This window comes from Cheilinus undulatus, linkage group 18 (assembly GCF_018320785.1).
Source record: "Cheilinus undulatus linkage group 18, ASM1832078v1, whole genome shotgun sequence".
NCBI classification, from domain to species: domain Eukaryota; kingdom Metazoa; phylum Chordata; class Actinopteri; order Labriformes; family Labridae; genus Cheilinus; species Cheilinus undulatus.
The window spans coordinates 5,125,950-5,148,583 of record NC_054882.1 but is presented as its reverse complement, the minus strand read 5'-3'; the positions used below and the strand labels follow the sequence as shown (position 1 = coordinate 5,148,583).

The window sequence follows — 22,634 nt, the reverse complement described above, 5'->3', positions numbered from 1 at the left end:
TAAACAGAATTAAATCAGCAAAAGTGGCATTTTTCGACCTGCTCGTCACTGATTGCAACTTAAAAGGCTAGAACCTTAACTCTTTTATTTTATTTTTGTGTCCCAGCTTTTCAAGATGTGTTGCTGGCTTTGGCTTTTTTTTGATTTCCAAAAATAAAGTCTCTTTTTTTTTGTGATATTTGCAATAAAACTCCAGGTTCAAATGTTCAGATCATAACATTTGTTTGTATTTACTGTTTACACAGAGTTAAAGCTTTTTAGGGTTGTGTTTCTGAAGGATAATTTCACCTTGTTCTCACCTGTCATGATTCTCAGGTTGCCATTTAATGTTCAAGCACTTTCTGTCGGAGTGTCAGCTCTACCTGGAGGCCGTACCTGCCATGTTTCGCTTAGAGCTCCTGGAGAACATCTTCTCCCTTCTCTTTCTGTCAACCTCTGACTTTGCCCAAAAAGACTCTAACCCCAATCAGAGCACTCAGCCAGAATGTTCCACAAACGTGGAATCAGAGATAAAACTAAAGACTGAAGAGGCTGAGAACAGCAGAAAGGACCAGAAGCTGCTCTCAAACTCTACAGCAGCGGCCTACTGCAGTCACCTGGAGCTGGGTCACTTCATCCAGGGCTGCAGAGGGTTTCTGGTGGACGTGACCGCCACGGAGGGTTTCCTGAAGCTGCTGAAAGAAGGATTAGAGGGCATGTGTGTGGTCGGTCAGCAGGATGGACAGGAGGGAGGACGAGCTCTGCCCAGAGAGGCCGAGGTGGCTGAGAGCCTCGGCTGCTCGGTGACGGCTGCGACATTTGGGGCTCGCCTGCAGAGATTATCCAAACGCACGGCAGAGGCTCAGTGGAGGCTGCAGATCATCACCAGCAACCAGGGCAGCGGAAATGGTGAGAGGAACTGAAAATAATGTTTTACTTTTTTAAATTAGCTTCTTGCAAACGTCTACTTAAATTTCTAAATTTATTTGCAGCTCAATAATCTCCTCAAAGGTGGTTTTCTTATTTTAGTGTTTGGCACTGATGGAGTCTGCAATTATGGTTTTTAAGTCATGATGATATTTCCGCCTCCAGGTCCAGAGAGCCCTCTCCAGATGTCATCAGTCAGCTGTCAGGTGACTCCTCTGGGAACCAGCAAGAGCTCGAGTCTGAGGAGAAGGAAGAGGCATAGGAGACACTCGATAGAGAGACAAACCTCCACAGAGAAACATAACGGAGAAGTCAGCACAAGCACATCAGGTTAGAATAAAACACGACTGCCCCATTTGTATGAACAGGTGCCTGTTTATTCTTTTAGGAGCTAAAAGGGCATTAAAGATGAAAATAAATATGAAATACAAAGAGAGAAATATGCAAAGAACTCTGCATTGATTTTGATCAATAAATTGGTTTCATGAGTCTCTTATTTTGTTTTTTCACTGCATCATTTTGGCATTACAGAAGAACAAATGCCTCTGTTATCAGTGTAAATATGCAGTAAATTTATTAATGTTCATATTTGTGGATTTAAGACAGACTTTTTATGTGTTTTTAGACGGTGGAGGAGGGACAGCAGCAGGCTGTGTGGAGTTGGAGGTCTGTCCATGTGGCGGTCCACATAGCTGGCTCGTCCCCGCTATGTTGTCTCCTCCAGAGTCTCTGCTCATGTCCTGCATCCGCCGAGGGAACTTCATGGAGGCACATCAGGTCTGAAGCTTACTCTCTCACCACCTGTAGTATCCTAAAACCAGTGTATAAGTCACAAGTTTGATACCAACTTTTAATCTAAAATGATGGTTGCATCGTATACACTGTAGGGAGCGCTATACTCACTCCCTCACTGCTAAGAATGTTATGGAATACATCAGCACAGACCAGACCAGCAGGGAATGGTGTCACTTGTTAACTGCTTTTCTCCCCATTTAGATCATAATCCTGCATTTAAAGCATCTGAAACAAGTAGTATACTGTTAAATAAATAACCCGTGTAGAGTGCTGCTTAGTAGGTAAGATGACAGAGTAAAATTAGTGACTGTGCAACTTTGCAAATGTTTGGTATCTTATCCAGGCTGATTAACGAGATGGACTGCTTTAAGAAAATATCTGAGACCTGGACAGAGATGACATAACTTTTTTGGGGTGTTTCTCTGCAGGTGTCTCTGGTGTTTGATCTAGAGGCGTCTGCTTGCTGCGGCGAGCTTGTGTTCATGGAGCGCTACAAAGAGGTGCTGGTGGAGCTAGGGAGAGTGGAGCAGAAGATGGAGAGTCGGTCTATGTCTTCATCTTCATCGTCCTCCGAGGGTTTGGGGACCCCGGCTGTTTCAGGCACAGGGCGGAGTCGGCTTGGCAGCAGCGGGAGATCAACCCTACAGGCCATCGGAAGTGCTGCTGCTGCAGGTTCCACGTTTAATTTTACTGATTTTGATCCAATTTACATCCTACTCCTACTTCAGACAAACAATCTCTTTATGTGAGGTCTTGTGGTCTGAATGGCTCAGACATGGAAAGCTTTGCTGCTCGATAGCCTGCTTTGGCTGCAGCAGAGCTGGACTCTGCTTAAAGGGAGCCGGGCGTATTTAGACAAACTGACCTTATTAGGTTAGTGTGTTTCATATGCATATTTTAAAAATAAATAAATTAGATTTCTACATTTTGCAGAAAATGTTTATAGGAGATTCAAATATAGGCTGCTATTTTTGTGCAGTGCATTCGGAGGAGTGTTACTTGACTGCTTTGTTTGTTCCACATCTTTCTAATTGCACTTACCTCTATCTATTTTATAGTTTCTTCTTCCTCATTGTCTCCTCAACAAAACTGCCCCGTTTAACATTTTGACCTGAAGCCAAAATGCATTGCTCAAAAATGGCAGCTTAATATAAATTTATTTTTAATTTTCTCAACACTTAAAAATCTTGTGTTTTTGTTCAACAGGCTTTTAAAAGACTCAAATGCAAATTGTGTCAACATGCCTTATTATGCAGGGCTCCTTCTAAAGATGGCTGGCTCCTTCTAGTCTTTCAAAATTTGTTTTTGGAGCTCTGACATCTTTTGATAATTGTAACAAATAAACTTAGATCTGTGTGTGTAATGGAAAACATCCACAGTAGTTAAACCATGATCTGACGTCTATTTCTCTGCAGGCGTAGCCTTCTACTCCATCTCAGACATAGCAGACCGTCTCCTCAGCACCCCCGCTCACCCGATGCCCTCACTGGAGGAGGGATACTGGCTGAGCCGCTGTTCTTCAGACCCGTCTGGGCTCCTGTACACACTTTTGGAAGAGCTCAGCCCTGCAGCCATGGCCGCCTTTGACCTGGCCTGCTGCCACTGTCAGCTCTGGAAAACGTCCCGTCAGCTGCTGGACACTGCAGAGCGTCGGCTCAACAGCAGCTTGGAGGCTCGAGGTCTGGGATAAAACTGAGCAGATTTTATAGTCATAGGGGCAGGATTTGCAACAATGTACTCTGAATCTCATTCATGTAGATGTATTGATTTAATCCTGAATCTCTTGTCTGTCTCTCCAGGAGTGAGAGTTGACCCGAAGGTTCCTCACTCAGAGGGGATTTGTGGATTTCCGATGGTGTTACAACAGATCAGCAAGATCCTGAATCATTCTGCCACCAATAAGAGCTCAGTCAAAGCAGGTAAATAGAAATACTGGAAAAGTTTGAAGCTTGTTTGCAAGGCTGCACGCATTTTATGATTGTTTTCTTATTGCATGTTTTTTTAAATACACATTTCATTCTTTTTTTTTCATAAAACAAACACCGAACATGCCAGCAGAGATCTTCACAAATTACAGAAAGAGGAAGAAAAGAAACACATATGGGTCACAATCATATGCATATATAGTTGGGGTGCAGATGGCGAAGCAGTTAGGTTGCACCCCATGTATGCAGGCGACCTGGCTCTAGTCCGACCCATGGCTCCTTTCCTGCATGTCTTTCCCAATCTTTATAAATAAAGGCATAAAAAAGCCCTGAAATATTTCTTATAAGAAGTAAAGGAGTTAAAAAGAGGAATTAAAAACTGTAATGGTTGTAAGAATTCATAAGACTAAAATAATGTAAAGATCATATAGAATGCAAACAGTTTTAAGCTTTGAAAATAGCCTTCAGCTATTTCTTTTGTATGACATGTTTACAGGTAACCACTGCACTGTTATTCTTATTTTAACTGTCTATTGTGGTGATTATTAGAAAATAACCTTCAGATGGAAAAAAAAAAAAAAACGTTTCCTGCTGAAGATTTGATTTGTAGCTCTTCTTCACTGCTCCTCTGTTATCCACAGAAGCTGCTGGTGAGGACCAAACGTCCACCAGCCCGTTTGGTTGCTGCATCCAGGAGGTTCTCCTCTGCTGCCACCCCATTCTGGCTGAAGAGTGCATTGCTACTCGGCTCGGCTTAACTCAGCGTTTGGAGACCACCCTGAACATCCTGAGCACTGCTACAGACGGAGCAGGTTGGTGTAGCAGCCACAACTTTTCAGAGCCAATAAAGATCAATTCTGTGAACTGTTGAAGTATTTTTAATCAGTCTGACATCTGAATTTTAGAGGATTATTTTGTATGTCTCATCACAACTTCAACATCCAGGAGAAAGCTTGATGAAGGATTTAAGACTGCTAATAGGATTTCAAGATTCTTCTATAGATTCTGATTTTGTGTGTTCTTTTTTAAACCTCTCCTTTAACAGAGGGCAGAGTGGGCAGTGCTCTCCTGGCTCTGTTGGTCGAACAGGCCGGTCTGAAGCAGGCTGAGCTGGACACTCATCCCGTACGCTCCAGCATGAAGCAGCTGCTGCGCTCTCTGGATCAGCTCTGCCCCTTCGAGCCAGACGGAGAACTCGCCAGACCAGACTTTGTGCGCAGTTTCCTTGACTACATCAACACACTGGCATCCGTGCTGGTGCGCAGCCTCAGTTCAGAAGGTGAGACGATTAAAGCTCTTTGTCTCCTTTTGGAAAGTGCAAGACAAAAATGTCAGTTTTAAGGTTTTAGCAGCTACCACTTGTAAATGTCCTATTTTAAAGAAGTTTTATGGAGAGTTTTATTCAAACTTCATGCTGCCTTCAAATGTAAACACAGCAAATTAATATATTATTGCAAACTTGACATGTTTTTGCATTTCTTGGCCCATGTTCTCCTCTATTATGCAGCTGGTGAATCAAATAAATGTATTTGAACCTCCTATGTAATTAAATTAACTTGCTGTTCATAAATTGCTTACTGGTAAACCTAAGTACTCCAAAAATACCTTATTTATAGCTGTAACACCAGTCGTGAGCAACGCTTCTTTCTCTTTATGTTTCTCTCAGACCAGATCGGTGAAGTGAAGCTTGGGAATCCTTTGCTGGTGTTGCTTCAGTCTCCGTTTCAGCTTCTTTCTCACCTGCTCTTTGACAGACAGGTGTCTCCTGACAGGTATGTGCAATGCTTTTAAAGAACAGCACTTCCATATTTAAAATTATCTGATGTCTAAAAAAGATGGTGTGTCACCTAGACTTTCGTTTTTTGAAGCTGGATTTAATGAGGTACTTTATAATAGAATTATATTAGCCCTAACGAGTTTCAGTCCGTGCTGCCCCGGGGCTCAAATGTGGCCCACAGCCTGTTTTTGATTGGCCCGCAGCAAATTCTAGAAATAAAATGAAATATGTACATCTTCTGCATCTGTCAAACACAGCCTAATACAGCTTAAAGTAATACACAGGGCTCATTTATCAAATTATAAACTTGCTAAAATGTACCCTAATGTTAATCCGTTGTGCCCCCGATATAGCGGCCGACCAGCAGATTTAATGCACATGTTTTGGATGTGCCCAAAGCTGTCCAACTTTTGGATAAGTATTTTTAAAGCCCATAGTGAGATGTTTGAAATTCAGTTTGACCCCAACCCAGTCTGTGCCCTCTTCGGCTTAGTAACAAAGGAACCTCGTACTCCCTAACATAATAGAATACGTGTGGTCATAGCTTTTACTACGCTTCTTGCAAGGCGTCTGATCCTTTTGAAGTGGAAACAGAGTGCCCCCCCATCATTTTCTCAATGGATAAAAGATGTAATGTATTTCTTAAAGCTAGAAAGAATCAAATACACTCTTAAAGGATCTAGTCAGGCTTTTCTTGAGACATGGAGTCCTTTTCTGGATTTCTTTGACTCTCTTCAGGTACCTTTAAATGATGAGTAAAGCCCCCCCCCCCCCCCCTTTTTTTCACCCCCCGTTTATGTGTATTTAGGTGTGTATATGTATGTACGCATAAGCTTTATTATTATTATTTTTGTATCATTTTATTTTCATTGTTTTTTGTTTTTTTTATTCTTTTTCCAGTCTGTCTTATCATTGCCTGTACTCTAGTGGGTAGGGTGGGTTGAGTGGGTGGGCAGGGGAGGGAACAGGGTTTTTGAGTTCGAGAAAGTTCGTTTGCTCTTTTTGCTCCTTTCTTTTTAAGGGATGAACATGTAATTTGTTAGAAAATATTGTTTTAAATTCTTTCCCCTGTATTAACAAGTCTGGAAAATCAATAAAAAATATATTTAAAAAAAACAAACATGAAATATGTCTCACATGAGATGATGAAGCTTGTGCTCAACTGTATTATACTTTTTAGTTTCAGCACTAGGCAGCACTTCCACGTTGATTCTGTAAACAAACATTTTGACAGGAAGATATTTTGATTGATAACGTCCTGATACATTATTGCAGCAAATAGCAGCACCAATAGTATTTCAGGGGCGGAGCCAGTTGCAGCCAGGGCCAAACAGGGCCCCCTAAAATCTGATTGGCTCCCCAAATTCCTGAAAATGACTGTCTATTTGCCTTGTCAGCCATTAACAAACCATTTAGGTGTATTCAATCACTAAGCATCTCCCAGCTTACACTGGATTGGTTTCACTGGATGAGGCACATAGAAAATCTGTCTTTGTTTTAAGGCAGAAATAGGAGGTTACATTTTTCAGCTCTGGTATTTCTCTTGCCATGGTCTGTGTGTAACAAGCTGTGTACCGAGAAGATAAAAGTGGGTGGATGTAAAATTTTCAGTCTGGTTTGATCTTCATTAGCAATCAGACGTCTTGTTTTCCTTCCAGGGTTCTGTCTCTGCTGCAGCAGGAAGGTCTGCGCCTCAGTGTCCAGCAGGTGATCGTCCAGCGATGCTGTGAGACTCTCCCTGTGTGGATCTCCTGTCTGGATGAGGAGAGAGAGTCTAATGAGACTAAAAACGAGGACAGCATGTTCAGCGTCTCCAGTTTGTCTGTCCTGCTCCAGCAGCACGCTCAGGAGCACATGTCCACTCTGGGACTCGCAGAGTCTCACTCTGACACCAGCTCTGATTCTGAAGGTTCAGCAGAGGATCTTTCTCCTCTCCTCCCCAGCCTCTCCGCATCACCCACCAACCTCTCCACCTCACCGCCATCCCAGTCATCATCCTCCTCCTCTTCCTCTTCATCAAACTCTTTTCTCATCACACCGTCAGCCCTGTCTTTCCTCAAATCTCGCTCCCCTCTACTAGCCACCCTGGCCTGCTTGAGTGCCTGCAAAGGGGAAACAGCCCGCACGCAGTCCTCAGGGTGGTCTGGTTATTTCCGAAGCGGCCGTAAAGAGGTGGTTCTGGATGGAGAGCAGATTTCACGTGAAGCAGATAACCTCCTGAAGGACTTTCCTATCCTCCATGCTTACCTTCACACCATGGCTGAACCCGTCCTGGGCTCTGTGTTCAGTGAAGGGGAGGAAGGACTGGGGGCAGTTGTTTGTGGGAAACCCCTCGTCAACCTCCTGCTGTCAGGGCCGCAAACTGAAGTCACTCAGGCTGTGGCTGCCGAGGCTTTCCAGAAAGCTCTGTCCTCTAGAGACCTGTGCCGAGCGCTCAGTCTGCTGGAGCTGTACGGGCAGGGCTGCAGCGAGGAGGGGGCGCTAAGAGACCGGCTGCTGGCCTGTGCTGCTCTAGAAGGTAAAAAATTTGAAGGAATGCAACCTGATAAGAATAAACAAACACATGGAGCAATCTGATGTGAACTGCAAGACTCTAGTAGAAGAAGTCAGTGAATTTTAATCTTTACAGTAGAATTTACAGGATTTATCTGAGTGCTAAAAGACAGAAGATATTTTGGTCACATTATATCAAGAAAATTGTCATAAATGTGGCTAAAACTTTTGCCGTATGTCTGTTGTTCTACATTCAGACGGAGATGAGAGTATAGGTCAGCTGTTTCGTGTTCAGGATGCCAACCTGCGAGGTCGTGTAGCTCTCCAGGCTCTGGAGCGCTGGCCTCTGTCAGCCTGTCTGGAGCTGCTCGAGTTCTGCCTCAATGATGAGAACACTGAGAGCTTACTGAGGTTGGACCTAGAGCTCAAGAAGAAAGAGCTGGACATCTACCACTTGGTAACAGCAAACACACAAGTCTTATTCTGCAGCAAAATGGTCTTCAAGCATTCACACAGATGAATTTAAAACACACAGAGAGATTCATGATTGCAGATTTTTAAGCTGAGGTCTGCAGATTTTGCATTACTTTTGCTCTAGTGAGAAGTTCTGATTTAAGCTCAGCAAACAGGATACGTGTTTTTCTCATCTGTCGTTTCTATTATTTGGCACAGGGACCGGGGGATAGTACATTCATCCGTGACATGACATAATTTTCATCTTTAACATGCCAAGTCTTCATGCTTTTATCTCCTCTAACAGATGCTGACTCTGCAGCCTCCTCTGCCTTTGGCGACTTGGCAGGAGCTGAGGACCGAGTCAAAGACAAACTCCGAGTCGATGTTGTCGATGATGGTGGAGGCAAAAGTATGTACGAACCACATGCAGCTGCTAAATAACCAGTGACTCATTGTTTATGTGTCAAACAGAAGCTGAACAAAACCACAGTAACATCCACAATTACATGTACTTGACGTGATGTTTTTCCCTTCTGCAGGAGTTTGATCTCTGTGCCCGGTGGGTTGAGCTCTATCCTGTTTCTGAGCAGCTGAGGCTGCAGCTGCAAACAGAGCATTTGCTTCATCTGCTAGAGAACGGACACATGGATGAGGCTTTCCAGGTACTACCTCACTATACACCTGCTTGATTTAGGATTTAAATCAAGTCTAAGCTATAGGATACTACAGTAGGGATGCCAATAACCTGACACGCCAGATAGACGGTTTCATAAATGCATTGCATGGATACATTTCACCTTTAACTGGGAAGGGCTTTTAAAAAAAAATTTCTGTCATGTTCATGATGGGCCCATTAAAGTGATGACAACATGAGAGAGCAGACATTTACAGATCAAGTGCTAACCTTAGCTATACAGGATAATGCTGCTGTAGAGAACGGCAGAGCTTGTCTGTGGCTAAAATTTATGCTAAAGCCTATCAGGAGACGTACAAAAAAAATCTCTGCTTTCTGTGTGTCTTTTTGCACTTGTTTTGATAAGAAATTTGGTCGAGGTCTGATTAAACTTCCACTTTTCCACAGCTTTATTCAAACAAACGGCTACTGGCTTAAAGTGAAGCCTTTTTAGTTCATCCTTTTTGGTTCAATTCTCATCACCAAAGCTAAGCTCTGATTTGAACATTTCTGTTTATAGTGATTGAGATAGTGTCCTTACGCTCTTTAAAGGTCCAGCTTGGTGTCAAAATCTGCAGAGTAAAACAAAATCTTCATCTTTCTGTGGTTGTGAGAGAGGGAGAATTAAAACGCCAGGTGCTGCAGCTCCTCATAGTGGTCAACGGCAGCTGCTACTGTCCTAACTGTCCAGGCCTCCGCACCAGTCACCTGCTGTGAATTTTCTCTTTAGACAAACATCAGTCATCTGCAAATAATCCGGCATAAACAGTCAGTTTAATGCTGGCTTTTAGTACCTCTAACTACTGAATCTCAGAGTTTTGTATCAGCAATCGACTAAATCGATCACTGTATTGATGCTAATTTTCATGGTGCATCTCTTTTTTTTGTTTATTTTAGTTACTGGAGGGTATTCCAGATTTCGCAGTCGGCTTAGACGTCTGTGAGCGCGCTCTGGACCGCCGCCCCGGATTGGCTGCCTGTCACTTCCTGGCTGATTACCTCACTCTGCATTTCCAGAGAGAGGTGTCTCCTGCACGACGGCAGCACATCCACGCCCTTCATCTGGGCTCCAAGGTTTGTGACGGAGTAAAGATTAGCTGATAGGAGTTTGTGAGGTTGGGGTGGGCTTTGCTTTTTAACTTATGATATTGTGCACAATTTATGGTATACGATAAAAATATAATCACAAACTACCAACTCTTATCAACTCTGTCATGGGATCCTGTAAGCTGGGTTGAGTATTTTTAAAGTTCAGGGAAGGAAAAGAGCTCCATGCAGTTAGGCTAGCTCAACATATCTGTCTTAAATTGCTCTATTTTTGGAAAGTTGCATGTGACAATCATCCGTTCATTCACGCTGATGAGGATAATCCATGCTCCATCCTCCAGGTGTTGCTCACTCTTCCTCCAGCAGCCCGTCAGGACTACTTCAACCTGCTGTCAGAGCCGCTGCTGATGCTCGAGCAGCTGCTGATGAACCTGAAGGTGGACTGGGCAGACGTGGCTGTGCGAACCTTGCGGAGCCTCCTGATTGGTCAGGAGGCTGGTTTTGGAGCTGAGGACATTGATAAGCTTCTCTCAGATTACGCCTGCAAGGCCCTCGACTTCTCCTGCGCCCCTAGAAGGACATCTCGATCCGGTCAGTTCAGTTATAATGTCTGCTTTAGGGTCGTCATGCTACCAGCTTCTTAAAATTTCATACATTATTAGGAAAAATGAAATTTTTGCTATCACAAATATACACAGCATTCACACATTACAGAGAAAGTCAAACAATCTTAGACTCACTGACTTTGGCATCAGCATTCAGCTAAACGGCTCTTTATTTGCAGACTCCTTAGCCAGCCTTCCGGACGCTCTGCTTCAGTGTCCTGCTCAAGACAACGTCTCCATTTACAGCCAAATCGAGTCTCCAGCACTGTCCACAGGTGAGATATGTGCAAGTTTTACAGTAATAAAATGACAAAGATATAATCTGTTCAAATATTATTGACGATTCCAGCTTTGGACCTTGTTTTTTCCTCTAATATAAATTTTTTGTTGTTGTTGTTGTTGTTGTTGTTGTAATTGATTACAGGTAGCACCCCTTCACACACATTCTCCTACACCGGCTCAGACAGGGAGAAGGACCGTGTCTCAGCGGGGAGGAAACGCCGCACGCCCGCCAAGTTTCAGCCTCCAGAACAACCGCCAGCCCGTAAAGACTGGGTCCCTGACACCCAGCAGCGCGTGTGCATGGTCTGCAGACGAGAGAGGTTCACCATGGTGAGTGTGCAGAACTATGGGAGACAGGGTTTGGAGAGATTGTAGGTGCTAATCCATAGATGATGGTTTTTATTTGTAAAAACCAAAATAAAGTGCTATAAAAATCCTACATTATCTCATGCATCTATCAGACATGTTGTACAAACAGGATGTTGTAGCAGATTTTGCCCCCAAAAAAGACTCTTGGTCTGCGTGGAGAAAGAATACATTTCACAGTAACGCTTCATTTATATCGTGCATTATCTGGGATTTACATCAGATTTGGACATTCAAATGCCAAATGGTAATTCTTAATAAACTGGGTATTCGTCTGTTTCTCTTAGTTCAACAGACGCCATCACTGCCGCAGATGTGGTCGTTTGGTTTGTCACGCGTGTTCGGAGCATACGATGCCAGTGGAGGGCTGTCCAGGAGAAGAAGTCAGAGTCTGTGACCAGTGTTACGCCTACTTTCACCCTGTGTAAGAGCCTCTAACACAGGGGGGTCCAAACTTTTTCCATAGGGGGCCACATACAGAAATTTATATGGATGGTGGGGCCACTTTCATATACCTCACTATAGGGGTATTTAAGTTAATAAAACCTGTCTAATATAGGTTAAGATATGCTTAGTGATTGGGTATGCTATAATGGCTAATTCACGACTGACAAAGGAAATAGCCAATCATTTTAATGATTTAAGGGTGGCCAATCAGATTTCAGTGGCCCCTGGTTGGCCCACTTGCTCCACCCATGGAACGTCACTGGTGCTGCTATTTGCTGCCTTAATCCATTATAGTGTTATAGATAAAGATATGATTATTTTTTTGGTTGCCATTGTTTTCCATGTACAGTGTTGTCTCAATTTAGTCATGGAATGGTAGCACCTTGTGCTGAAACTAAGAATCAGCACAAGTTTCATGCTCTAATGTGGGCCATATTTCATTTCAATATAAAGAATTTGTTGTGGGCCAATAAAAAGTGGAATGCGGGCTGCATTTGGCCCCCGGGCCTTGGTTTGGACACCCTGCTCTATAACATGTTAAATAAAATGTTTTTGTAGATGCAGATGTTGCACCTCTGGTACTCTCTGTACACTATAACCATATTTCTCAACTGGTGTAGCCTCAGAACCCAACCCAACATCCTTAATATGAAAAGAAACCCACATTTCTATAATAATTTAAACTTCTGAAATTTATCTAATAAAAAATGTTTCAGTTTGGAATTTAGGTGGGAGAAAATGTGACTGAACAAAGAGACGAGACAAAGAAAACATGTTTGAAAGCTATATGACTACAGAAGCCTTGGGTAGACATGCATAATGTTGTATTTTATTCCCTGTGACTGCATGATAAAATCAGCTTTGCTATCCCAAGATAACCAGATAAATAAGTTAATATCTTTAGGAAACAACTAACATTTACTTCATGCATCATTGCATCATTGCAAAAGAGAATGAATGAATATAAATGGATGTATATGTACTCAGGGCTTCTATACATTATAGATTTATTGTTATAGTGTTCTTTTCAGGTACTTTTGGGTCCAAACCTAGCAGTTGATAACCAGTGTTCTAGAGGATTGGTTTTCAACCTGGGGTCTTGGTGATTTTTGGCAGCAGTGTGTCACTTTCTCTCCTGTCTTGGCCCCTGACTGCTTTTCTTAGGTACATGTAGGCGAGGGCTAAGGAAAAATGGTTGGGAAACACTGTTCAAGAGGATTTTCTGTTGTCATCACTAGGCTTTTATATTGTATTATTGGAGTTGCATGATCCATACAGAACAAAAAATCTATTGGAACTTTAGTGTATTTTCAGCTGTTACATTAACTATAAATTTCTTGCATTTAAATGACTCATAATTATCATAAATCACTTTTTAGACACGTTTTAAGTTTATGACTCTGAAAATAGCAGGATCAAAAAGGTGAAACTTGGGGTTTCATCCAAATTTCTCCAGGGATCAAGGAAGAAATGCTGCAAGACAAAAAAAGCTATTCAACATAAATTTGAATGTGTCTATGTGTTACATTTTTTAAGTAAATGTATATTGTGTTCTTTATTTGCAGTTCTGATGATGAGCTGGAACCGGCTGAAGGTAAATAAACAACTTTATTAGAGTTTGTGCTTTGCTGCATTTGAACACCAAAACTTTAAATGTTATAGTTGAGGCCAAATGTAAGACTTTATCAAATCTGTGTTCATTCATTAAATTCTGATAGAGCATACCTACCGTGTGGGATATCAAAAATGAAGCTGCTCTTAAATCTCTTAAATGAGCTCTCACCCACCTCTGTCTTTGTGCAGTAGCTGGAAGCCCCGTGGTCACAGAGGATGTTCTGGATGGGATGCTGCATCTACCTGAAGTGGTTCAACAACAGATTCAACTCAGCACAAACTCTGCAGAGAACCAGCTGCTGCGGAGCGAGTTTTACTATGAACAGGTGCTGGATGGAAACATTTCTGTAACACTAGAGACTGAAGTTATTTCACATGGTTTGATGTTTACGGGTATTTTCACATTAGGCATGATTGTTTTGTACCAGCCTGAGCATCTGTTTTCACTTTAGTAATGCTGTTTTGTATTCGAGGACACTGGCTGGCCAATGCAATTTGCGGCGATATGCATGCATTTCATTGGAAACCCTCCAAGAAGAAAGAAGAGGAGGCAGCTGTAGCAACCATTTAGTCTGACATGTGGAGTCAGTCCTGCAGGCTACTATGGGTGTTTTTATAACATTTAGGATGCCAACAATGACCTTCTTCCTACTTCCATATCTACCATGCTGCACTGTTATGATGGTGTTTGGAAAGACAGGAGATGTTTGCCTGTACTTGTGCATGGTTGCAGTCCCGTCTCCCACAGTTTCTGAGTACACGTGAGCTGGTCCCGGGTCCAGCTCTTCCAGCAGGCTTTGGCACAGTGTCTGATTACAGTATACTTGTGTTCACACTGACCACATGAACCAGACTTAGGGGTGAAATGATCCTAGTTCATGAGTCAGATTGGCAGGAAAATCTCTTGAGATTGCTTTTTATTTATTCATTTTTAATTTATAGGTCCTTAGAGTATTATTGGTCTTTTTTGGCTTTTTAGACAGGACAGATAAAGACAGGACATGTGGGGTGAGAGATTTGGGGAAGAATGCACCAAACGGGGCCAGGATTGGGTATCAGTCCTGTGACCAGGGCACAGGGGACTCTAGCCTCTGTATACTGGCGTCTGCTCCAGCAACTGAGCCAAACCGGCACCCTGATTGCTGTATTTCTAAACTAAAATAAACTGTAGATATTTGGCTCCAGCGGTTTGATAACTGTATCAATGCATCAGGATGACAGTGCATCTTTTGACGATATTTCCCCCACTGACCTCTCTTTTCCCTTGTGTTGTCAGGTTACTTATGGCATTTTTGTCTATTTTTTTTTAGACATTTGCACCAATATCTACATGTGTTATAAGACAATAACCCTGTAGACGTCATATTACTGATCATAGTCGTCTGCTGAACCTCCAGGCTCCCAGTGCGTACCTCTGCGTGGCCGTCCTGTCCCTGCACAGCGATCAGACAGCCTGCGGGCACCAGCTCATCAGCCACTGCCGTGCTCTGTCCCGTAAACTGACCAATCCCGAGGTGGACGCCTGCCTCCTCAGTGATATCATGAGACAGCTGCTGTTCAGCGCCAAGCTGATGTTTGTGAAGGTCGGCCGCAGCCAGGACCTCGCGCTGTGTGACAGGTAAGAAGTAGGTCATTGTGATCTCACATGCACCAGTGATGCTGTGTATTAAAGGTCACTGGGTGTTGTTAGATTATAGGAACTACAGGGTGAGGAAGCAGAGACAATGCAGTAAAGATAAACATGAGTCTGAAGTGATTTATAGTTTATGATGAGGACAAATTGCTGCCAGGTGTTTCATCACTGCTTTATTTCAGAGCTGAACTCAAGCAAGGTTCAAATTGGCAGCAGCTTCACTGGGAAATATGTCAACAAAAAGTAATAATAGTCATTACAGTTATGTAACAAGGAAAGAGGTTATATCAGGTTAATTTATTCTCTTTAGGGCGTTTCAAACAATAGGCGTACACCTGATCGTTTCATAAGAAACTGAGTTAGCTGTTATTTAATGCAGTTTGTTCTGCCAAGAGGATACAGAAGACGCCTAATCAGTCAACATTACTAAACACACCTGCCTGGGCTGTTTGCTTTTATACCTAAGCTGCATTAGAATATTACCTATATTATTCCTTTTAATGAGGAAGTGGTAGAGATGTGGACCACAGGATGTAGGCTAGAAAAAACCTCAGAAATATCTAAATGTATGTAAATAATGTGTTGTGTCCTTTACACTCCAGCTACAACAGAAGTTCTGTCCCTCTCTCTGTCTTTTCTTTCTTAAAGACATAATCTTGTTTTTGTGTTTTACTCTCCTTTTTTTTGTAATGAAGTGTACATACATACAGTAACAAGAAAACAGAACAAAAACAGACAACCAAAAATAAATCAAGTCAACAAAATAAATATACAAACCGACCAACAAACAAATAAACAAACAAACGGAAAAAAATAAATGAGTAAATAAAAAAAAGAACAGACATTATTATGGCATTAGTGTTGGATAATTTGTGGTGTGGTAAATTTTCCTGGCTTATACATTACATATTATTCAAATTTTGTAGTATAAGGGGAAAGGGGATGGCTATAAAGAAATTATAGTTGTCCTACTATGAGAATAACAAAAGACAAACAAACCAAAAAAGGGGTGGGATTAATAGACAGCTAATTAAATCAGGAATAATAATTGTTTTACTCTTCTAATATTTATTCTCTGTTATCTTCCTCAGTTATATCAGCAAAGTAGACGTGCTTAAAATCCTGGTGACGGCCAACTACAAGTATATTCCCTCTCTGGACGACATTCTGGAGACTCCTGCTGTCACTCGTCTCCGAAACCAGCTGCTGGAGGCCGAGCACTACCAGCTGGCTGTAGAGGTGAGGCGGCTCTTATTCATTTATCTATTATTAGTGCGTTTCTTTTGCAGTTATCTGACAGGTGTTGATAGAAAAAAATTCATAGAAAAAAGGGAGAATATACATTTTACAAGCTAGCTCTGTTCGGCTGCCTCATTAGGTGTCTACCAAGAGCGGTTTAGACCCGGGTGCTGTCTGGCAGGCGTGGGGGATGGCGTCTCTAAAAGCAGGGAACCTCTCAGGAGCGAGGGAGAAGTTTGCTCGCTGTCTGAAGGCTCCAGTAGACCGGAACCAGCTGAACCTTGGTCCTCTTCTGCTGCAGGAGATCATCCAGCATCTGGAGAACAACGTGCATCCTACTCTGGCCACGGTAGGATTATTCAGACGGGAAATATGTATTTATTTTATTATGCAGTTATTACTATAGTTTATTTCTACACTGTAAATAAGACAGACAGTTGAATCCACTTTTTAAAGTGCACTTTCAAAAACTAAATGTATACAGGGAAATTTACATTTTTAACTAAAGCTTCGTGTCTCTTAAATAGAAGCCCTTTGGTGCACCATGGGAAATAATCAGACTTGTTCTAATGAAGCTTTTGCCTGCATGACTAAAGCAGAGGCGGACTTTATGTGAGCATGATCTGTAAATTCATCCATTTTTTGATCTGCAAAACAGGTGTTAAAAAATGTTTGTCTAGCTCACGTTTTCATCTTTCAGCAGCTTAACTTGAAAGTTTTTGGTTGTAATACTCATTTTGACCACAAGAGGCTGAAGTGCACCACAAAGGAACTTCCTAACTTGAACTACAAACTTGTTGTTGTTACTTCTACACTGTACAGCTGTACTGTCTGCATCAGGGATTCCTAACTTTGGACCCCCTTACATCTAAGCCTCTGGTGGAGATTCATTCCTTGCAAATTTTCTAAAATTACTGTATTATAAGAGAGCACAGATAGAAAAATAATATTACATGATTTTGATATTTCTTATTTTTATTAATAGACTGTGTGCTTTTTCTTCATTCAAAGACTGTGTCTGCACTAAGGTTGTCTACTAAAGAAATGCACATATGAAATAAAATCTAATAAAATAAAATTTATATCAAGGTCCTTTGGTAAGAAAAACATGTATAGGACTATTTTTACAGGATTTTAAAATAGAAAAAAAGATAAAGTTTTTTCCAGATTTATCTTGGGGACTCAGCTTTTTGGCTTCCAGGAAAAAAAGGCTGAGATCCACTACTCAAGACCATTAGTACAATAGTGTATATTTTGAAAACATTCTCAACAGTCAGATTTATAGAAAGAAAAACTTTTTGATGAGCTCAAAAGAAAGCAACCTAAACTGAGGTTAGAACATGGAAAAGAGATGATCCACAGAGCAGTCAGTAGAGGAAAGTGTGGTAGTGAAGGTTTTAATAGTTTTGGACTTTTCATTAGTTTTTATTTCTATTTGTTTTCATTTTCTGTGCTTGATTTCAGTTTTTTTTTTCATTCTGACTGCTGGTTTGTTAGTTTAGTTTAGTTTTTATTTTGCAAAAATGCTTCGTTTTAGTTTAGTTTTTATTATTTTTAGTGTTTTAGTTTTTTATGGATAGATGTCGGGGCTGAGTGAGCATCACACATTTTTAAAAACATATTCAAACAGGCTACTCTTTACTTAACAATTTGTTTACTTAATGATGATGTTTGAATACAACTCCAGACATAAAACTACCACTGTGTGAAGTCTTAACCAATCAGATCAGGCAATTTTACACTCCCCAGACTTGTGTGTAAGTGCCAGTCAGTATGGTTGTGTCAAAGACTAAAACTACGGGTATTTTGTCTCCATTTTTATTTTATTTTAGTTAGTTTTGTAAGCACACTATACAATTTTAGTTAGTTTTTGTTTTTTTGGTAAAGCTTAGTTTTAATTTAGTTTCCGTTAACTAAAATGATTTTGGAATTTTATTTTTAGTTATTTAGTTAGTTTTAGTTAACTATGATAACCTGGTGGCAGTAGCAGATTCTGTTATTTCAGCTGTTAAGGTCTTTACACACTGGGTTAGAGAGAGAGAGAGAGAGAGGAGGGGTCGGGCTGCGGTGAGCACGCGAGGAGGAAAGAGCGGGCACTGATCTGAATCATCAATCACGCGTTTAAATGACTTGGACTGATGAGAAATTTGACATAAAATCAAACCTGTTCCAAAAAAGTTATGACAAACAAAAATTTCAGCGTCAGTGTGAAAACAAAATTAGAACAACATGAGATCAGTTTTACTTTTTAACTTGCAAAAAATTCGGATAAAAAAAGACAGACTCGGGCAAAGGCCTTTAGAGCCGACATTTCTTTTTATTGTTTTTTTTTCAGCATTATTTACAAGGTTTCACACGTCTACATGAGCTTCACTTGTCAGAATAACAGGATAACAATTGAAACTTTATTCTATCAACACCTTTTTACACAGTGAGGCAGCAACATTGATTGTCATTAAAAATTGCTCTAAAATGTTTTTCAAAATCATCAAGATCTGGCCTTAGGAATTAATTTGGGATATGGTATTTTCCCATTTTGGCCCACCCCTACTTGGTGGTTTTGACCCAAAACGTTAGCAAAGAAACACTCATATTTTATATTCTCATCCTGGAGGAAAACTGCTTGAGTGCTCCTGAACACAAATATTAAAGTTTAAAACTTGTGTGTCCCACAAAGCATACTGTTATCTTAACAAACCAAGAAATTATTCATCAACATTCATGCTTTAGATGTCTAGTTATAATAAACCAGGTTAATTATACGTTCAGGGACTAAAGAGCTATAACTAAAGCCCATTCTAAACACTAAAGCACAGCTTATCTTTCGTTAACATACATTCTAACAGTAAAGTAGACGTCCCGTACAGGCGTCCTGTGCTGTTTGTAGACTCAGGACATTATGTCTCACCCTTCAGCTCGGGTACATGACACCTTTGGAATCTCCCACGCATTGTTTTGCGGCGGGGGTGTGTGGCACTCATCTGGTTTCTATTGGTGAGGATTTAAGGGAGTGTGCAGGGAGGGCGAGCTTTGTTTACTAAATGTGGCTCTGTTTTCTTCGGGAACTACAGACGCTCATCCAATCTGACCTTATCACATGGCGCTGTGGATAAGAGCAACGCTACAGTCAATTATTATGTGGTTTTATCTTAAAGGATACTACTGCCACTATTACTTAACTGATCATCTGTGTCAGTTAAATATTGTGGAGCTAGATGTGGGTCAAGGCTCCTGTGGCGGCAGAATTCAGGAGTCCAAACAGATTTTTGTTTTTATATTTTTAAAGTCATGATTAGGGACGTCCCTAGGGTTTATTTCTTTGTTGATAAACAAAATTGCAAACTTAGACTTGCTTAAAAGTAGGAAAACATACAGAAAAAGGTTCACAATTGAGCTGAGTTTAATACATGTCTACTTTAAATCAAATGAAATGTGTGTTAATTCTTTCTTTGTCGTGTCTGTGTCCGTCAGCCGTTCGGTGAGGACATCTTGGCATCTCTGTGGGAGCTTGAGGACGCTCTGTGCGAGGCCAGCACTCCGGAGCGACCAGAGACTCCGACACAGAGCGTCTTCCTCCAACAGGAGTGTCTGTACTACCTGAACACGTACGGCACTCACCTGGCACTGATCAGCTTCTACATACGCAAAGACTGCATGACAGAAGCTGTGACCTACCTGCTCAACAAGGTGAGGGATAAAAGCTGACAGCTGTGAGGAAGGTGAAAGCGTGCTATAAATGACAGCCTGTGTGCGCCTGAATAGAGGCATCTCAGTCTGCTTTTTGGCTGCATGATCCAACTTTAGATTAGAAATGTAAATGTCATGGTATACAAACTGTTGTGCATTATTCCAGTTTTTAATTGGCTAAAATACTCTTTTTGTACTGTTTGTACAAAAGAAACAAGCTGCTTGTTGATTATCGTATTGTTGAGTAATCAGGCTTTAACTCAACTAGATAAATGTCTAAGATGAATGCTGTGAGTTTAACGTAGCAGATGCCAAAAAGAGCAATTGTTTCATTGTTCCTGAAGTGTGACAACTGTTCCTCTCCTTGGTCGTGCTTCAGGATTGTCCGGAGGAGGTGTTTCTGGAGGGTATTCTGCAGCCCAGTCTGCAGCGGGGGAATCTCAGCACTCTGCAGGGCATCCTGGAAAAGCTCGACCCCGGCTTGGAAACATGCAGCCGCTACCTCATTGCCTCCTGCCAGTTTCTGCAGCGACGAGGATACTACAATACCCTCTACCAGATCCAGCAGTTCATGATGGTTAGAGTCATTTATTATTTAAACAAACACAGAAAAGGCAGCGGATTCTCTAGCTTGTACCTGAAGTCAAAAGTGTGAAATGTGAGGCTAAAGCGATGCTCCTTTTTATAGTCATAGTGTTAAGATTACACAGTAAGTAAGATGTTCTACTAAGTGCTTTCTACCTGGACAGGATCACGTGAGAGCGGCCATGACTTGTATTCGCTTCTTCACACATGGAGCCGGTTCATATCTTCAGCTTGGAGAGCAGCAGGTATATTTCTTTGATTTCCATGATTATGCTTTTTTAAAAACCGACCTTGCATTGAAAAAGCTGACCCTGTCTTTAACTTTGTACAGCGGTGGCTTGTCAGAGCCAAAGAACACCTGAGGACGTACCTGCAGGAGCAGCAGGGTCGAGGTGCCGGGAGGAGGAGGTCTCAGGTCAACTCCTTCAGGAAGATGATGTCTTCCAGTGACGTGTCCAGGTTATTTAGCATCCTTTCAAGTTAACGGCATATTTTCAGCTCTGTACTTTTAACCCTTCTAACTCAGCTGTGTTTTTCTCAGACACATGAACACAATCGAGCTCCAGCTGGAGGTGACTCGTTTCCTGCACCGCTGTGAGACTGCCGGCACCTCCAAGTCTCCACAGACCGGTACAACTTCTTCCAAGTCCTCAGGATCCAGCTCACCCCCTACACTGTTTGGAGGGAGTCCTGTGAAGGTGGAGGTGGCCTGCAAGGTGGGCGATATCATTACTACTGCCTCTCAGCGTATGCATGGAAAATGTCCTAGATTCTATATTTAGAATACGCTGTAGAGTGTTTCAGCACAAATGAAATCCCTGTGTGTTTAGATTTATCTATCAACCATGCATACACCAAATTGCTGTATTATCAGTGCTGATAAATCATGATAAATGTGACAGAATGTTTGGTTTTTTTTGCAGGTGATGCTTGGAGGGAAAAACATAGAAGAAGGTTTTGGTATCGCTTATAGAGTCATACAGGTATGTCACACAGTTTATGATGACATTGTTTCTCCCTTCACATCTAAGATACTACATTTGTCATTGCATGCACTTTACATATTGCAATTTTTCCTGCTGAAAGAGAAAAAGTGCTAAAAGTTTGCCTTTATTTATGCTCACTGTATTAAAAATGCAGCAGAGCAAAACAGAGCCATTAAATACACTGAAAGACAAAGTGAATTTAGTTTGTAAAGCCTTGAAAAGAGAGCAGCATTTATTTTATTTGTCGTCGTTTGTCCTCTCTCCTCGCCTCAGGACTTCCAGCTGGAGGCCCAGGCAGTGTACGTGCGAGCGGGCCAGAGGCTCATCCGTCAGCGTCAGTACGGAGCCGTACGGCAGCTGCTCAAATGTGTGGGTGAATCAGGAACGGCCACCAAAAACGACTGTGACGCCCTCATCCTCAGCTGTGTCTCTGTGGCAGATAAAGGACCGGCTGATGTGAGCGAAGCAAAGATAATAAGAATCTACTCTGTCAAATTTAAGAAATTAGGAGCAAATCATGACTCTGTTATCACCATGTTGTCTACTTTTGTCTGATTTAGGCCAAGGAGGTAGAGAGTCTCATTCTGGAGACCAAGAGCACAGAAACTAAGGTACTGAAAATTTACTTGTAGTGTTTGAATCATCCTTTCCTGCTTTTATTATCAGTTTTTTTTTGCACAAGCAAATCTTCTGCTCTTTTCCTTTATTTCTCCTTCCTAATAGTGTGTAGTTGTATAGATATTTATTGTACTTAATGTTGATTTGATCATGTGAAGAGATGCTGGAAAAAGGCATTTAACCCTCTGATACTGTTTTGGACATTTTTCATCCAAAAGAGTAATTTTTTTAATTTTGGAGTTTTGCTGCTTTATTTAGAGCAGTGCAATAACAACGAGGCCAGCGCTGAAAAGACAATAAACATGATTCTTCTGGGAGAAGATGAGCTGAAATAAGATTGCTGATAGTAGTCCTTGAGGAAGAAGAGAGCTTCATATTATCTCTTCTGCACACACCTCTGTGCTGTTTTTAATAAACATGTAAACATGGGACCGTATTTGATTACACATATGCAGTTGATGCAAGCATCCTTAGACAGGATTTTATTTAAATGAATGTGA

At 41.6% G+C, this 22,634-nt stretch overlaps 1 protein-coding gene across 2 annotated transcripts in view; it reads left to right on the top strand.

The window, feature by feature from the left end:
- Window positions 1–22,634, top strand: part of zfyve26 (zinc finger, FYVE domain containing 26) — a 40,544-nt gene that overhangs the window by 11,518 nt on the left and 6,392 nt on the right. For both annotated transcript variants that reach the window (XM_041812202.1, XM_041812201.1), the window contains exons 12-42: window positions 316–888; window positions 1,072–1,236; window positions 1,532–1,683; window positions 2,130–2,373; window positions 3,117–3,380; window positions 3,501–3,620; window positions 4,268–4,438; window positions 4,672–4,905; window positions 5,293–5,398; window positions 7,062–7,921; window positions 8,154–8,353; window positions 8,657–8,761; window positions 8,892–9,014; window positions 9,923–10,099; window positions 10,414–10,663; window positions 10,857–10,952; window positions 11,102–11,289; window positions 11,613–11,749; window positions 13,338–13,366; window positions 13,576–13,712; window positions 14,784–15,004; window positions 16,111–16,258; window positions 16,398–16,607; window positions 19,730–19,945; window positions 20,325–20,522; window positions 20,695–20,775; window positions 20,862–20,989; window positions 21,072–21,246; window positions 21,454–21,513; window positions 21,790–21,972; window positions 22,077–22,127. In XM_041812202.1, coding sequence (XP_041668136.1) covers window positions 316–888; window positions 1,072–1,236; window positions 1,532–1,683; window positions 2,130–2,373; window positions 3,117–3,380; window positions 3,501–3,620; window positions 4,268–4,438; window positions 4,672–4,905; window positions 5,293–5,398; window positions 7,062–7,921; window positions 8,154–8,353; window positions 8,657–8,761; window positions 8,892–9,014; window positions 9,923–10,099; window positions 10,414–10,663; window positions 10,857–10,952; window positions 11,102–11,289; window positions 11,613–11,749; window positions 13,338–13,366; window positions 13,576–13,712; window positions 14,784–15,004; window positions 16,111–16,258; window positions 16,398–16,607; window positions 19,730–19,945; window positions 20,325–20,522; window positions 20,695–20,775; window positions 20,862–20,989; window positions 21,072–21,246; window positions 21,454–21,513; window positions 21,790–21,972; window positions 22,077–22,127 — 6,002 coding nt within the window. The remainder of the gene's footprint in view (window positions 1–315; window positions 889–1,071; window positions 1,237–1,531; window positions 1,684–2,129; window positions 2,374–3,116; window positions 3,381–3,500; window positions 3,621–4,267; window positions 4,439–4,671; window positions 4,906–5,292; window positions 5,399–7,061; window positions 7,922–8,153; window positions 8,354–8,656; window positions 8,762–8,891; window positions 9,015–9,922; window positions 10,100–10,413; window positions 10,664–10,856; window positions 10,953–11,101; window positions 11,290–11,612; window positions 11,750–13,337; window positions 13,367–13,575; window positions 13,713–14,783; window positions 15,005–16,110; window positions 16,259–16,397; window positions 16,608–19,729; window positions 19,946–20,324; window positions 20,523–20,694; window positions 20,776–20,861; window positions 20,990–21,071; window positions 21,247–21,453; window positions 21,514–21,789; window positions 21,973–22,076; window positions 22,128–22,634) is intronic.